General features: G+C 58.0%; 2 protein-coding genes across 2 annotated transcripts; both read left to right on the top strand.

Moving 5' to 3' along the window:
* Positions 1-286: 286 nt before the first annotated feature.
* Positions 287-10,693, top strand: JKF63_00262 (uncharacterized protein; the record flags this gene model as incomplete). Its single annotated transcript, XM_067896314.1, has 1 exon — positions 287-10,693. The coding sequence occupies one exon, from the start codon at positions 287-289 to the stop codon at positions 10,691-10,693; it is 10,407 nt and encodes a 3,468-aa protein (XP_067752471.1).
* Positions 10,694-12,201: 1,508 nt separating this feature from the next.
* Positions 12,202-17,475, top strand: JKF63_00261 (uncharacterized protein; the record flags this gene model as incomplete). The annotated part of the gene is made up of 1 exon (XM_067896313.1): positions 12,202-17,475. The coding sequence occupies one exon, from the start codon at positions 12,202-12,204 to the stop codon at positions 17,473-17,475; it is 5,274 nt and encodes a 1,757-aa protein (XP_067752470.1).
* Between the last annotated feature and the right edge of the window lie 233 nt (positions 17,476-17,708).

Below are 17,708 nucleotides of genomic sequence, written 5' to 3'. Positions count from 1 at the left end.
GTTTGTGTCTCTGGGTGTCGAGGTTTTCTTGCCCGTCTCTAGAAAACTGGTCTTTTCGCTGGTCTTTCCCTGGTGTCGAGTGTTTTCTCCTTCTGTTTGTTTTGTTGTTTTGGGCGAGTGGTTGCGCACGGTGAATAGTCGTACCCCCACGAACCGCCCCCTTTTCACACACACACACACACACACACAAAGTTTTTCTTTCAGCTCAGTAACCCGCAGCTTACGCCTTGTTGCTTTCGTTTTTTCCCTCTCCACCCACTTTAGGTCATTCACGAGGGCTGCCATAATGGAGCGCAACCGATTCAAATCTCGCTCGTTCGTGTACCCCACAAGTTCGCTGAAGGACAGCGGTGTCGTGAGGCTTGGTGCGGACTCGCCGTCCATGGCTTCTGTCTCGCTGACCAATGCGCCAGCGACAAGCTCAACCCCTACGAGCGTCTTATACTCGGTGTTGCTGCGCGCTTTAGTGTCTCGCCGAGCTGCGGCTAATAATTTGGCTGAAGGTTCATTGCACTCCCCTTTCCCTGTTCATGATATGGATGGCCTTGTGACAGAGGCACTCCGCGCCCAAGTAGCGAGGCTGTTTCCTTTCTGTGGTGTTATCGTCGAGTCTACCAGCGCAGTCGACTTGAGCGAGATGACACCCACGCAATGCGCCTCCTCTTCCACTCCTAAAGGCGAGGAGGGGGGGGAGGGGAGTCGATGCAGGATCGCTTGCATAGCTAGTGCGAACGCATATCGACACCTTTGCGGATCCCATCCCAGCGACCCACGCGTATCTGAGGCTTCGGCGTTGTCATCACCATTCACGCACGCGTCCTCGCCACCGGCAACAAGGGAGACGTCGAACAATGCGCCGAAAAGGCGTGCCGGTTTACCAAAGGTGGTTTTCAAGAGTGCTCCTTCTAGCAGGACAGCGCTGGCCGCCGTAGCGGCAGCTGTGGCGCGCAGCCCTTCTAAAGTGGCCTCCGCCGAGGCACCAAAGCGGCTTTCCGCCTCTCCGCCTGCGGACAGCAGCAAAAAAACCAGCAGCAGGGTTGGAGGCGCTGCTCAGGACCAGAGGGCGAGCTCATGGCCGGCACCAAGGGCCACAGTGGAGAGTCCCCAGCGCTTTACTGTGGTGCCGGCACCGCAGTTGCCGGTTATGCAGAGGCACCTCGAAGAGCTTTTCGACGACTTTGCCGCTGCCATAGGTCAGTGCCACAGTGCTTTGAGCCACCACCAGCTCGAAAGCGGCTCTCTAGCTGCCTGGCAAACATCAGGGGAGAAAAGAGGTGTTCATCTTGAGAAGCCGCGAGTGTCTTCTTTGGGAGCAGATGATTCCGCTTCCCAACATCGAGGACATTCGCCACCCTGCACCACTTCCAACCACCGCCACAGAAATTCGAACATTCTGGTCGCCGACGTTACCCCCGGCTGTAGCAGCCACCGTTTCGGGTCCGACCTTTTTTCTCATGGTTGTATGGCAGATGAATTGGGGCACACCCATGGCACCACGACCGCCGTCAATGGCAGCAGCCGCGCGTCTTTAACGCGCGGTGCCATGGTGGAATCAGAGCGAGAGGCACACGGGGCTTCGGGGCAGATAATGCAGGATCCAAAGGAGGAGGAGGAGTTGTCACGCGGCATCGTTATCATGGCTCATACAATTGCAGAGCATCTGTACGCCATTCTGCACCCTACCTCAACCGTAGCAGCTCCGGAAGAGGCACTGGCAGCGCTTCCTGGTCATAAATCTAGCAATACTAGAGGTACCGATGAGCCGACGACTCTACACGCGGCGACGACGGCCGTATTTCGACGGAGTCACGCCGCGGTGGCCCAAGAGGAAAAGCGATCGACCAGCTGTGCTTCTTTTGCCTCCCTGCACTTCTCACCTGCCGAGGGTGCCAGCCGACTTCTTCGTTCTCCTCAAGGGAGCACATGTGTATCGCCTGAGCTGCGGGAACTGCAACAACTGGTGCACACTCTTTTGTGGTCTCGTATCACCACATATCTGAGAAAGTTGTCTCTCAAGACGACTGAGGACAGCTCCTCAGCGTCACACTCGACCAACGCTGTTGAGCGACGTGAAGCGTGTGCGTCAGTGCAGCTGTCATTCTGGATTTGGCTCTACGCTGCGTCTGGGCTGGCAACCGATGTAATCCGCGGGCAGCAGGAGACGCAGAGGGCGCCTGCGAATCCGGGGCACCTCGTGGGACTTCACGAGTCGATAACATCATCGTCTTCGACCACGTGTGTGCCACCGCCACTTTCACTGCCTCAGCTCTTGCCAACCGTAGAGACCTTGGCGCGGCAGCTCCAGAGGCGGGTGTACATGCGCGTTCAGTCTACACCAGAGACGTTGCTCACGGTCAACACGTTTCTTTCCTTCAGCGGCGTGCAGATGACAGATAGGACTGTTATGGAGCGCTTGTTCCCCCTGCAGAGCGGCCTGGTGGCTAGCGATGCCCTGGGGGTCGCCGAACTTTTTCCTGACCCAGAGCAACGGGTCACTCACGATGCGAGTGTGGGGGAGGAGCCCTTGTCTGGAGGTGTGAAGGTGAGCGTCTTTGACACCGCTGCTGCTGCTCCTCCTTTCATCCGCATCGGCGCCTCGCCGGATAAGCGGATCTCCCTCGGGGACCACCATACCATGCCCGTGCTCGGGGTCGCAGGTGCGATTCTAGTAGACGGAAGTGGCAGTCTCGGTGGTGACACACGAAGAAGTCCGCCACACCGTGGCTGGGGTGCCAGCTGCGCTGTTGTTAGCGGCGCCGGGAGCAAGGCCTCACCTTCGACTTCAGAGGAGATGCAAAAGGAACACAACAGGCGCTCTTCTGGACCGTCAACGGCGGAGTTGTACCTGCAGTGGCTGGAGAGCGCCGATCCAGCGCATTTGACACTGTGCGCGTCGCAAGAAAGACCCAATTGTTGCCTCGATCGAGTCGAGGTGGATGTCAACTCAACTGTCGGGGTCGTTGCATCCTCGCGTATATCACCCCAGCAGTACCGGGCAGAGAGCATTGCCTACACTAATCCTGATGTATCATTGTTTGCAGACGACTCTGAGGTCGGTGAACGGGATGGGGATACTGCGAGAAAGGACAATGGCAATAGAGGCGGCAGGCGTAGCAGCGAAAGCTCCTGTAACTACACAATGGCACAGCCGGCAGGCAAACTCTTCCGTGTAGTCTCTGTGATGCCCTCTGCTGACCTTGCTCCCTGCTTGATGCGGGTCGAAAAGGAGTTGCATCAGGGTAACTCTGCCGTGCAGTTTGCCCGAAAATTGGGCACCCTGTACGCAACGCAGGACATGAACACGTTATTGCCGTTGCTCCCTGCTGTAGCACAGGAGGAGTTCCTGTCGCCTGACGTGAATCTTACTTCTACATTGACCGAAGGTGGGGCTGTCGAGAGCCTTGGAGCTGCGGTTCCCCCTCGCGGGGGCACAGACGGTCTCGGCATCCCTGCGGGCCCGGCAGCACCGGCTGGCAGTGTCCGTTCACAGAGCACATGGACAGAGAACCCTACAACAGGCAATGCAGTGGCAGGGAGGGGGGCGCCTCCTCCTGCCGTGATGAAGTCTCATGTTGCATCAGATGGATTCCCGGGCAACCAGTCTTTTTTCTGTTCTCGCCGTGCCACCGCGAGTGCAGCATCGCCGCTGCTTTTTCCCACAGCCACGTTCCCATCTACGGAACAGAAGTTATTAATGGAGAATCTGAACTCATGCAGGGACGCAATTGCGGCGAACAGCAGCCGATTGTTTGTAGACAGCGCTCGCGCGCTTGAAGTGGCCCTCTCTTTTGCACTGGTGCTGCTTTCTCATGTCATGAGTGAGGCCGTGCCAAAGGGAGATGATGTGCCAACAGAGCGGATGACTTCTGTCCTCAGCAGCGGCGAGAACAGCGTGGCAGCCGTATTGGCCAAAGCCGCGACAGAGACCGTCACCGCTGCCGAGGTGAAGAAGTGCCCATCGAGGCTGTCTGCTGTTGCTGCCACTCCGCTTGACACTTCGGAGGGTAGGGCGTCCACGAAGACAGTGGAAGCACTTCCCCCACTTCAATCCCTACCCTTGGACCTTGCCAAAGTGTTCGGCCTCGGCAGTAGTCGCTCGCGGTGGCAGCATCTCTCCGCCTATCTTCGTGAAACTTTGATTAGCGTCTTTTCGAGCGCACTGCAGAGGAAAGACGCTCCTATGATGCAGGTGCTGCTGCAGTACATCGCCCTCGACACAGCAATTTCGCATCACTACGCCCAAGTGCGCCGGCTACAGATGCCCACCACCCCGGCACCTCTCAAGGGTGCGGAGCAGACAAAGCAAGTCGGTCGGTCTACTCTCAAGAAGAAGCGTGACGCTGCCATCCCCTCGGGGCATCAGGCCATTCACCTGTCGGCTTCTCTTCCTGACAGTTTGCCCAGCTTTGTGAATGTGTGGTTCAGCAGCTTTGCCTCCCTTGCGGACACTACCACGCACCTCTTTGAGGGCGATCATCACACACCCAGCTCCCTCAAAGGGGCCGTATGGCATCTGGCGGGGCTCGCAGAATACTTTCTTCTGACGCGGGCTCGCGGTTATGACATGTACGGTGGCCGGTGCCATCTGTGCTCCACTGCCCTGCCTGGCTGCTGCTGCTGCTGCTGCGATAATGCCGCAGAAATCGACCCAAGAATCTCATCGGCTCCCTCAAAAGCCGCTTTGCAGAACTTCATTGCTTCACATCTCGTGGAGCCTGCGGGAAAAGTACTTGGGGCCGTGGTTGCTTTTATGGACAGCGTCTGCAAAGTGTTGTCGGCTGACACGGAGAGCGGCGCCGCGGCAGAGCGGCAGCTCCGCGAGGGTGTGTTGTTCGCTGATGACTCGAGCGATGACGAAAGCATGTTCATGTCCACCGTGGCAGACGCCTCGGTTCACCGGGAAAGCGCATGTGAGCCGACTGCCCCATACGGCAGCGAGAGCGGCGGTGCCTACGACATTCGTGTTAACCACTCAGAGATATCGGACTCACACACATGCTGGATGGAGCTGGCTATTCACTATTTCTTGGAGATAGTTGATGTCCTTCTCGACGTCGCGTTGTATCTGCCGGAAAAGCCGCTCTACCTCTACCAGTTGACAGTGAGCGTCCCTCACACGGGAGCCACGTCGACTGATTTTATGGATGGCTTGGCCACGGTCAGCTCAACAGGGGTCGCTGGGTCGCTGCCGCTCTGTGGTTTCGGGGATACGCCGGTATCGGTGAGTGCAGCTGCACCGCGGGTCGTGACGGACTCACCACTTGGCCGCGTGCAGGAGTTCCTCAGCATGTACACATCGATGGTGCTTCAGTCCGCGGTGAACTACTTCACCCGAGATGGTAAGAATGCTCAGTTTCGCTTTGCCACGGCTCACGGGACGCTGTCGAACCCCGCAGCAGCCCCAGGCGGGGCGTCGCAGAGGCATTCTTCACACCTCTTCTGGGAGCGACTGTGGTATCCCATGGCGGCATCTTTGGCCTCTACCACGCACGGCAATTTTTCATTTGCAACGCGGCAATCGCCACCTTCTGCCTCTACTCCCACTAGTGCGCAAGCGGCCACGGCGGCAACCAATGCAGCGGTGAGCCCAGAGGCGCCTGCCGGTGATTTGTACATGTCTGGCACCATGTGGTGGCCAGGGGCGCGATTCCAGCGCGATTCTCATCTTAGTCGCATTCTAGAGCACGCGCAGTTGGTGAGCCTGTACCTGAACTCATCTCTTGGCAAGGGTCCCGCCCCGAGGGCGTTGAACCTGTTGTATCCGGAAGCTCCTCGTGCTCCTCGTGATTGCTCTCCCTCGTTACAAGTGAGCGCCGTCACCTCCCTGCTCAACACTTCCACGGGTCCTTGCGCGCAGCTGTTGTCAATTCCCTATGCCTGTCCTCAGTCAGCTGTCGACACCAGCGACAGCGGCTGCGCTTCGGGCATTGTCCGTACAGGATTGCACGAGCGTTTCTGTTCCCATTGCGCCGGCTCTCCTGTTGAAGAACCACCAGGTTGCTTTCCTGTCACTGAGCATCGGCGCCTGATGCGCGAAGTGTGCGGGGGGCTGTGGATTCGTGTAGAGCTGCTGCGCCTTCTGCGCCTCGCAGCTGCGCCACTGGACACGGACACCTTCGTGATTTTTACCTCCACGGCGAGCAAAGTCGCAGCCCGGGTCCAGGATAAGGGACTACAGGCGCACTACAAGACTATTGCCTCGATAAAGGCTGGCACCGAGTCGGTGGTACCCAAAACATACGCGTCCACGTATGTGCGGCTTCTTTTTCTGCGGTATGTGCAGGCTTTCTATGCAGATATACAGGCGCTTGGAGCGAGTAGACCTGCATTGGTACCAGATTACGTGGCGAGTGAGCGCATGGACAGCAGCGGCAACGCGACGTCGCCGAACTACGCTGACATCAGCAACCGCGGTGATGCGATGCCGTACCGCACACTGGGGTCACCGCGAATGCGGTCTCCGGTGAGTCCTTTCCAGCACCTGAGCCAGCATCTGTGGACGCACTACTGTCGTGAACTCTTGTTGGCGTTACGAACGCTGTGCTGGAGCTACTCTGAGGCTCACAAGACAGCAGCCAACTTGTCCATCGCTTCCGTGTTTGGGCGGCTCTTGCAGATGATCAGCGGGCGACGCGAGTTCGACGGAGACGAGATAGCCGACGACTACAACGATTCTGTGAACGAAGTGCAGGACGAGACGAATCAGAGCTCGAGGGGTGTGGGGATGCCCGCTATTTCTTTCGACCGCTCTCTTGCACCGTATTCTACCGCGGAGGGCGACGGGAAAGAGGTCTTCGGTGACTTTAGCGACTCCTCGTCTGACAGTGCCGTGACAGTGGCGCCAGTAGGGAGCAAAGGCGGTCGTGAGGCGCTACCGGGAAGGTCCCAGAAATCATTCTCCTTGGGAAACCTGGGGCGGCGTCAAGATCCGATGCAGGCTGGCCTGTGGACATCTCTTCCGAAGTCTTCCACGAGGACAAGAAGACAAGTGGTGGCGAACGTGTCGGACTCGGCGCCGGTGAGCAAGATCAAGGACGGGCGACGGCTGGGATCGAACCACCACTCCACCTCTTCTGTGATCAAGGCAAACGGGAGGGGCGCAGCGTCACTCACCATCTCAAGTGGTTCCGCACCAGCTCCGCCAAGGTCCACCGCCGCAGCGCCTCCTGTGAAGCCCCGACTGTCTCTCACCGGACTGAGGCCGCCGCTGTACTTTGCCAGCTCAGGCGACACGGCTGCTGCGCAGGAGGACAACTTCTACAGGGAGCAGTCGAATCAACGGGACATCACAGATCGCTTCTGCCGCACTAGAAGTTTCTGTGTTGCGGATGCTACCTCGTACGTATCGCAGGACGAGGAGGACGATGAGGAGTTCGGCATGAGCTATGGTGCTGTATTGACCTCGTCCAAGTACACACCGCCCAAATCAGCCTCACGTGAAAATCGTAAGGGTGACACAACGGCGAGTCCAAACGCCCGCTCCGCCACCACCACCACCAGCAGCGGCGCGCCGATCCCGCCCGCGTTGAAAATGCCAAAGCTATGCCTCGGAGCTCTCGGCCCCCCGCTGTACTTCACCTCCACCGGCGACACCGGCGTTTTCGCGGAGAGCACGATGGCTCCCTCTCTTCGACACACAACAGCTGCGGCGTTTCAGGCGCTGAAGTGGCCCACACCAGCGCCATCGGCAATGGTGGGTGCAGTGCATGTCGATGCAGCTGCCACAGGCGCACCACTGAAGGCTGGGCCTGAGGCGGCGAAGGCGCGAACTCTCCCGCCACCACCGCCGCTCTCTGCGCCTGCGTTACCCACCGCCGCCACAACCACTGCTGTTAGCTTCGTTCTTCCTAAGTTGTCGTTTGATTCCTTGGGCCCGCCACTGTACTTCACTTCTACCGGAGACACCGGCGGCTTCGTTGAGGCGCAGACTCAGAGGCTCCCGGTTGCGGCCGGTGCTGCCGCGAGCGCGCACCCCTCTGCTGACGCGGACTGTCTGCGACCTGCGTTCACAACCCAGGTCCCGGCGTCTGGTGGGGAGGTCATTCACACCACCGCTACTGCCTCAGCCATGAACGTTCCTAATCGACCCTCTGCTGCGACGGCTGCCGCTCGCTTGTGCGGGAGCCTATCCTCGTTTGTGTCAAACTCCAGTTCTGTCTTCTCGAGCTTTTCTGACTGTGCGCCAAAGGAGGGAGACGCTGGCGGTGGCACAAATGAGGGCGAGGAGGGAGGCAACGGTGTCGGGCGCACAGTTCAACAGTGCACAAAGGAGCAAGTCAAGGTGCGGCGATATGGCGGCAGTGTGTCGTCGCTTAATTCCTTGCCCATACGTGAGGGTGGCCTTCTTTCACTGCCTACCGGACAGCAGCGCCGCAGGCAAGTGTCTCGCACGTCCCGTCTAGTGCTGACACCGGTAGTGGCGCCGGTAGTGACAGTGGAGCTTATCTTGTCGATCTGCTCTATAATTCTTCAGCAGGGCAGCGGCATGATCCAGTATGCCTACACCGTGTCGTCGCTCACACAGAAGCGTCTGTTGCCGGGCATGTCGTCGTCTTCGCAGCGCCGCTGGCACACGGGCAGCGGCAGCGCCGCCGCAGCCTCAGGTGTGACTTTCACGCAGAACACCAACGCCGTGCAGGGGGATCGGCGGCGCTATACTCCCCAACATAGCCCTTCCTCCTTTCACGTCATCCAAGCAATGCATAACTACCTCAAGGACAGCCGCAATAAGCTTGTGATTGACCTGCTGGAGGAATGGGTGCTCGAGAAGTACGCCTCGACGGAGCGGACACGAATGGTGTTTCTCGAGACCGTCTACGCGCCATCGAGGCAGCAAGGGTGTTCCGCTCAAACTCCTCACCTCTTGTTTCCCTATAGCATCAACAGTAACAGCAACTCCGAGTACCGCCACCATCCTCAGCAGCCATACGCAGGCATCATCGGCGGCAAGTCGAATGCAGCAATGTTTGTAGGTCGTTATGTCCTCCTACGCTTGCTCCTTCCACGTGTCATCACACCTCTGGTCACTCAGAAAAGTGAGCGACGCATCGGAGCCGGTGGCTACGGTTCCGTCACGTCCGGTTTCGTCCAGGAGCTGGGCACGGACTGCGAGACGCAATTGCCTCCAGAGTGGGGCCAGCAGGGGTCTCGTTGGCGGCCTGCAGAGGCAAGCGGGGGCCCGGCATCTGGCTGTTCTGGAACCCGTGGTGGTGGTAGTGGAGGTGGGGGCAACACACCTCACAGTGCTTGCAAGGGGCCGTCGTTCGCGACAACGGCTGAGAGGGTCCCGACCAGCGTCCTGGATGGTATGCGTGCGCCATGGCGGGCGGCTGCGCAGCGGATCGCACAGGCCGTCTGCAGGTGCGAGGTGGCTATAAAGCACATCCCACTCAGCGCTCGGGGAAGCGAGAGCGGAAACTTGCCGCTCTGTCACGCGGAGGTGCTCGCCATGTATCGCCTCTGCGGCCACCCGCACATCGTCCCACTCCTCTCCTTCGACAACACCAAGGACGAGTACATCCTTGTCCTACCGCACTACACTCAAGGATCGCTGCGGGTGTGGCGGCAGAAGTACTATCCTCTGGGCTGCGCCGTTCTTAAACTTCCACCAGGCGTGAAAGGCTCGCGCAAGAGCGCACCAACGTCGACTACGACCGCCACAGTAACCTTCAACGCACTCGCGTCCGTGTCGGCGCCAAACACCTCACTTTTCGCGACATGTGCGCGCTGTTTGTTTCAAGTGCTCAAGGCAGTCACTTTTATGCACGACCACCACATCCGCCACGGTGACATCAAATGCGATAATGTTCTCATTGCCGCTTCCGATGCCGGCACTGAGCGAGGCAAGATGGACCCACCGATGCTGCCGTCGTCTGTGTGCTTGTGCGACTTCGGTTCCTGCGACACGTGCGACGATGACGATATGCGAAACCTAAAGCATGACATCATGGCAGGCGAGACTCGATTTCTGGCCGGTCGGTGGGGGGTTGGCCGGGGTACCGAGGCGATTCAGCCGCCTGAGCTCATGTCAGCAAAGCGGCGCTACACTCTGCTGCGTCGCATAATGGAAGCCGCCGCACCAGACGCGGCCGCAGCGGCCCCGAGCCCCTCCTCGTCCTTTGCTATATCCGAGCGGTTAGACGGTGGTGCCCACGCGACGAGCATCGCTGGTTCATCAGCGGAGTGCGCACCATTCCGAAGCCGTGCCGGGGAGCTGACAGGGCGCCAAGTGACGGAGCGGCTGAGGCGGGCGGAGCTTTCAGCGGACATCTGGGCCTGCGGCTGCTTGCTGTATGAGATGCTAACAGGTCGCATGCTTTTTGGGGAGGCCCGTCTAGGTCGGCTGCTGGTTTTAGCCGCTGCCGACGATGACGAGAATCAGGGTACTGCAATCGGGATATCGAAGACGAACATGACAGCAGGCACTCTTCCGCCCGCCCTGAGTCCTACACGAAAGACTACAGTAGCGACCAAAGCCAACTTGGCTGGCGATGAGGGCTTCGGTTTCACATCGTCGATTTCGCGAAAAGCCCTTGACGACTGGGAGCGAGACGATCTCCAGGCGGCTGTGGGAGAGCGCGTGGTTAACTTCATGTCCGCCTTGCTTGACCTCGACCCTCTGCAGCGGCCTAGCGCACACGAAGCCTTGTACTGCTGGGAGGACATTATGGCGGAGGCGGGGCTCGAAGTTTAAGCTGACGTGTAAAGCACTGGCACAGCGGCAGATGTTCTTGGGAGGGGGAGGGGCAGTGTGGTAACAGAACGACGTGCATTTTGCGAAGGGGGCCGTGGCGGTAAGATTGGAGTTCATCTCTGTTGTATCGGTAGGACACTTTTTTTTTGTTGTGTGCGAATGTTTTCTTCTTTGCTTTTATACGTGCCGCACCTTTGCGAACTGACAAAGAATAAACTCCATGACATGCCCGCGCCCCTCCCATATACGAATCCTTGACGGCAAGTGGATTCTTCTTCATATACAGCAGTCGCATTCACTCACCCACTCCCTCACACCACACACACACACACACATCCAGGCAGACATGCTAGAGGAAATATCCATTGTCATTTACGGGGAGGCCACATCCGCTGTTAGATCTCTTAGGCCGCCGACGGAGGCTTCTCTGTGGGATTCTATCGGCATGGGGTGACTGTGCATTCAAGTACGCTCATCTTTCTCTTTGATATTCTTGTGTATCCGTCTCTCCCCCGGCTTCACTTCTTGCATATGGTTGTCGTGCACGGTGACATCTATCTCTTCGATGTCAGCTCACTCTATCCACACACTCACTCACACACACAAACACACTCACTCACTCACTCACTCGCTCAGATGCTTTTTTTTTGTAATAACCATGCACATCTTCGTTTCACCGAAAAGTTTAAACGAATTTCTTATCTGTAAAATCACATGAAGCAGCGAGAAGAGGCTGTGCGAGTGACAAGTACACACACTTCCGCTCTCGCTCTCTCTCTCTCTTTCTGAGCTTTTCTGACCCATTCCATTGAGACGGACGTGGTGGTGGAGCCTCTATTGACCGGGAAAAGGCGGTTGTGTTTTTTTTTTGGCCTTCTTTCTCTATTCTCTTTGGGTCTCATGTGCGGGGAGCGCTTGATCTGTGCCCCCCCCCCCTCCCCACTTTGTGAAGCCTGCCTTCGATGCGAGACCAGTTGAAAGTACCTGCATTCACCAACATACCGACATGTAGAATCGCAGTTGCAAACATACATATCAGGGGAGGGGCGGTGGAAATGAATCCTGAGCCCCCCCCCTCCCCACTAAATCCTGCTCTCTCTCTCACGTCGCATTTCATTTACTACAACTTTTGTATTGCGCACGCATACCCACGAACTGTCTCCTCCCGCCGCTCCCCCAAATCATCTCCCCCCCCTGCCCGCCCGCCCGCCCTTTTTCCTCTGTCTCCACCTCCATAGGATCGGGTGTAGAAATCTTCCTTGCAGAGAGAGAAAAATAAAAAAAAAACTCTTTGCAAGTGAATAAGATTTCACGCGAGCCGTACAGTGAGTCTACGGTGTAATAACAATCTGCTCAGCACGGTCGTCTTTCTTTGCGGACGACTCTTCTCAAGAGGGCGCGACGAGTCTGCGCTTGTCTACCGGAAGATGGTCGCCGCTTCCCAAGGGAAGACAGGCCGAATAGAGACGGAAAAATACCTCGGGACGCGGAGCGCGGTGTCAAGCGCGATGTGCGCTGATGCCGACGCGACTCCAGTGGATCCGTTTTTGCCTTCCCGACGAAGCATTGAGGCAAGTCGCCCAAGCGCTGTCAGCGAGGGCCAAGTAGTAGTAGAGATCCAGGACGAGGTTCAGACAGCCCCATTCTCTTTCACAGCAGCAGCAGCAGCAGCTGCTGCCGTCCCATTGGTCGCCTGCGTTTACCCTTCCACGACTGACGAAGTGAGAGAGGTTGACACTCCAAGGAATGCTCGGGCTCATATAGCCAACCGTCCCGTGACATCTAGAGGTGTTGCAGTAACCGTGTCTAAGAGCCACAAGCGACAGAGGCCAGAAGACACATCGGCGTTCGAGGGCTCCTCAACTTCGGCAACCGCAGCGGCGTTCTCACTCAAGCATAACCGACCCGAGGCTGGACAACAAGAGAGCCGAATGTCCTTATCGTCGTCGTCGTCGTCTCTAGCAGGCGGCACTGCTCGTATGGCTGTTGATGAAGACTCGATTAAAAACCTGGGCAGGGCTGATACGCTTTCAGAGGCGGCAGGCAATTGGGGTGGCAACCGCACCATAGAAGGATCCGCCGCTGACGATGACGACGACGTGGAGGAAGACTTGGAGGAAAGGGCAACAGCTGCCGCGGCCAGTTTTCTCATGACAAGCCAAGGGGGGTTGACTACTGCCAACTCACTCGGATCTGCAGCGCCTCACCCATGGCTTGTCACGTGTGCATTTCACGTGTGCCTTTGGTATGTGTGTCGATATGCAGGGCACGCAATGAGCGCTGAGGATCTCTGGGCGTGTCGAGCTGTCCTCTCCTTGACGGCGTCCAATGCCGCTGGAGAGACAGAGAGAGGGGTCAAGGCGCTCTCCAAAGGTGTTTTCTCTGGCAGGGAAGGTGGTGAAGGTGTGATGGAGCCTTTCGCCGCTGGGCCAGCGCTAGACATGATCACGCAATCAGCGAATTGGGCTTGGGCTGGCAGCGAGGAGTCAGAGTTGCTTCTTCGGCTTCTTCTGCGCAAACCACGCAGTTTCACTGCACAACACCTGGAAACGCGCTACGGAGACTGGCTGCACGTGCAGCCTGCTCTGGACGCGCTGACTCAACGACGCTTTCTCTGGTGGGCTGCGAAGCAAGCCTCAGTCGACTCTGCCGCCGATGGCACCGAGATTGTGTGCTTGAATGGCTCTGAAGAGGACTCGGTAACAGCCTTGACGATGTGCACCGGGCCACCGGCCGAGGAAGTGGCCTGCGTGGCATTGACATCATCGCCACTGCTGGAGCACTACAACGGAGCACGAGTGGCAGGGCTTCTGCTTAGTGCCTGTGACGGAGACATGTGGAAGCATTGTGACGCAGCTACCGTCGGCGAATCGGCGCCAAGGCTTAGCAGAAGGAAGATGGTGGCTTGTGTGGCACAGGCGGTCCGGGCAACGGAGCTGCGGACATTTCTGACGCGGCTTCGACAGTGCAGTAAAGCACGTTCTGCCCTGCGTGCATTCACTCAAGAGAGCGAGGCGAACAGCACCATCTGCGCCGTTACTCACTCCGCGGCATCCACCCTCGGCTCTCCAGCAAAGGTTTTGAACGGGAATGGTGGCGCCAGCGTGGGGATGGCGAGCAAACTGTCGTCCACGCGGCGCTCAAAGCGTGACCGCGGGGGAGACGATGTCCCCTGTGGGCGACTGGAGCAAGTGATGGATAACAGTCTGTACGACGACACTATACCACGAACTAAACGGGGGATGATTCTTTACCTCATAGAGCGGCGGTACTCCGTCTCGGCGCCGTCAAGTACTGTCAGTGGGTCACCTGAAGCTTCGGCGACGATAACCGACCCTGCCGGGGGGACAAGGATACTTTCTCACTGCGCCCCTCGTGCAGCGCCTCACACCTTATCTTCTGCATCACGGATCACTAGTCAAACGCCTCGCAGCGCGGCCTGCCACGTTGGTACGTTGGCTGATGACGCTGGCCGGTCCCCATATCGCCGGTGTTTCTCTTCTGTGGCTGAAGAGGCGGATGCGGTGGCCCAATGCTGGGACCATGTCATCGGCTCTGTTTATGTGCCGCACGCAGGACTGAAGCAGCACCTGGCCCGAGTGACGGAGACGTTCCATGTGCTGACCTCCAACAACGGCGCTGGAATGGTGAGCGGGCAAGACACAAAGCCAGTAGCGGCCACTATGACCGTCGCTACTCCTCCAACACTACTGATGGTACGGCCCCAGCTCTTGCTCCTTCTACAGACTTTCCGCGCGTCTTGTCACCAGGCACTACCGAGTTTGGCTAAGCCGTCATTATCGACTCCATCTCACCTGATTTTGAAGGCCTTCATGGAGTGTTTCCCGCATGCTCTTCTGCCACGGTGGTTCACATCATCACTGGCACCTACGTCAACAGCTGGAGCGGTGTCACGTGGATATGACCACACGAACGGAGACATTCCTTCTCGTGGAGAAACAGGCAATGATGGGGAGAGTCGACTCTACCTCGATGTTTCATTGGTGCGTAGTGACGGCGAATCAGCTCCTTTGGAGGACATTGCGTCTTCGACCCGCTTGTTTCAGACTGGTGACATTGCGGAGGAGGGTATGGATACCCAGGGATGTGCAGCTCCACCGCACGTGTGTCTTTTCGCCAGTCCTGCCATCCTGGAAGAATATCGTCGAGCCCTTTGCACTCAGCGCCAGCTGCACGACGTAACCAAGGGCGCAGTAACGGCGGCCCAGCGCCATCGCGGAAAGAGCAGCAGTTTCGTGTCGCACATGTACGATACTGTCATGGCCGCTGTGCGCGTTGGTGTGGCGGCAGTGAAGAGGCATCCACGCCATGGACACTCTGCGACCTCTGCTTCTTTCATCTCTGGTGAGGCATCCCACGGGAGTTTCACATCTTCACCTGCTTCTCCTGTGGTCACCAAGGCAGCGCCATCGTCACAGGGCTCTACGCCACTGGCGGCTGCCTCTCTGGAGTCGTTTTTTTATCGGCAGGGGTGCCATGCGGACCACCTTCTCGTTTTCACGCCACTGTACCGCTGGTTTGCCTGCTTGGAGCTCATATTTCCATTACTGCAGAGCGCGCGACGGTACGCCGATGCCAATGCCTGCTTGCATTATCTTCTTCATGAGCCCGTGTATGTGCTTCATCACATCCCAGGCAGCGGCGCTCATTGTCCTCTCTCTCCCATCATGTATGAGTTTCGCTATAAGCCGCACAAACGCGGGAGGTGGGTAACACGGCTTGCCCAGAATCTTTTTCACCAGAAGCATTACGCAGAGGCGCTTGCAGTTCTGGAGGAGGCCCAGGCCGGATATGGCGAGTTAGCAAGTCACGTGACGGATGACATGCACTCAGTGGATGCCTCTCCCTCCAACAGCGCGTGCTACATGATGAATGACACGTGGTTGCCGTCCCACACGATCACCAACTCCAGAGCAGCTGCTCTCTGTGACGTGCTGGCCGGCAACTGTTCTCCAGCCATCGAGTCTGCGCTTCCTCCCAAAGTGCAGCGGCGCGGCCGTCTGCTTCGTGTACTCTGGCCTAACAGTGCTTCTGTGTCGCCTGCCACCAGTGGTGAAGGCGCTTCTCTTTCTGAGGCGGGGAGATCTTCTCACAGCACGTTCGCATTAATTCACGCAGCGTGGGAGTATGTGCGAGACCGCTACTGCAGCCGCCAGGATCGTCTCACACTGGAAAGGCTCCTAGTAACAGCGCATCGCAAAGTGCATCCGTGGACCCCACTACCGGCACACCGGGAGTTGGCAACTCGTTGTATGATGAAGGTGATCTGCCGCCACATTGACGGCACACGGGATGCGCGAGATCGCATGCTTTGGCGGGAGCCTAGTGCCCAATCACATAGACGTTCAGGTGGACCAGCAGGCGGAGCCGCTGAAGGGGCAGTGTCTACGGATTCGAGTGGTGCGCGCAACCCACAGCGCTGCCCTCCCTTGCCTGTCGAGCTGTTCGTTCTTCATCATTTTCTGAGCCGATGGGGCGGTGCTTCGGCAACGACCACAGGGAAAGCTGCAGCAAGCGCTCCGGTGCACAGGGGGCTTAAAGAGTCACCCATGGTCGACCTCGCAAAGGAGAACACTGAAAGAAATGACGTCGTTGTCCGCGCGAGGGCGACTTCTGTGTGGTGTGGCGCGCACTGTGAGGGTCAGTGGATCGCCTGTCTTGCTCGAGCTTTTTTGTGGGATTGCTACTGGGTATTCCCCTCTCTCTCTCCCCCGGTCGACGGCTTTCCAGCGAGCGCACCTGAAGGCGAGCTCCGTCCCTCTCCCCCACCGATCCGCCCCCTCTACGATGTTCTCTGGCTCTCCGCTTTTCAGGACGGCCCGCTTGACTTGGCCACGCCTATCCAATTTCGATGGCGCCGACGCGCTTTGATTGAGTCGCGCTTGGCTCAACTCGAGCGTTGCACGAGGGAGGAGCTGGTCGCGTATGTCGCTGCCCGCATCAGAATGGATCGGAACACCGAGAAAGGAGAGGGGCCGAGCGAGGCCAAGGCGCAAAGTAAAGTTGTAGACTCCACCACACCGCCATCGGAAGAGCACACGGCTCAACGCCTAGATAAGGATCGTAACGCGGACGACGGCGGGGACGAGAAGCAGGGGCACCGACAACCGCGTTCTAACGAGGACGGGTGTGGTGTACATCATCGAAGCTGCTCTGCAAAGTCGGAAGAAGGGTTTTGCGTGAGGCAGGAAGAGGTATTGGAGACAATTACCTGTTCTTTCTCAGCAACGCCGCTGACCTTCGCTAAGTCTGTGACGTCTTCGCTTCCCCCCGGGGATGGAGAGAAGAGGAGGTGTGCGGAGGCGGAGAAGCTGGAGCTGAGAGAGGGCGCTGGTGCATTACCCATCTCCGGTCCCGCAGCGATGGCTATTCCAGAGGCATGGAAGGTGCCAGTTGGGTCGTTGCCGCTACTCGACATCCTCCGTGCAATCCCACTGGAGCCGCTTTGGCGGCTCTTGAGGTGTCTGTACCTCAGTCAAGTCACGGAGGGCGTTCCGTTGGCATTTTCAGGGTTTCCCGACTTGGTCTTTTGGAGAGTTGGCAGTAGCAGCGAGGTTGCTCAGTCTTCTGTGAGAGAGATTTCCGAGGTAGTGCAGTCTTCTTTCTGCTTGATGGAAGTCAAGGGTCCTGGCGACTTCTCAAGCGCGACGCAGACCGTTGTGAGTGATTTACTGCATCGCTGCGGCTTCGAGGTCTGTGTGGTGCGAGTGAATGAAGTGCATTCCGATGGACAGCGAGTTAGCACCAAGCGCATCCGCTAGACGACATAGATGGAGGAGTCGAGTACACCTGCTACCAGAGCACAGATGTGCCGAAGAATCCTACGTTTTCCTTTCACCGCTATTGCAGCAACCCGTGTGTGGACCGCACCTCCGTTTTTTTTCCTTCTTGACGCTCGGTGCTTTTGAGTGCTCGTTTGCGTATCTGCGTTCCTTGCTCTCCACTCCACTCCTCGTCAGGCGGCCCATATACGCTGATTCTGCCACGTGTCACA

Source organism: Porcisia hertigi, chromosome 36 (assembly GCF_017918235.1).
Source record: "Porcisia hertigi strain C119 chromosome 36, whole genome shotgun sequence".
Classification (NCBI taxonomy): domain Eukaryota; phylum Euglenozoa; class Kinetoplastea; order Trypanosomatida; family Trypanosomatidae; genus Porcisia; species Porcisia hertigi.
This window is presented reverse-complemented; position numbering and strand designations above follow the sequence as displayed.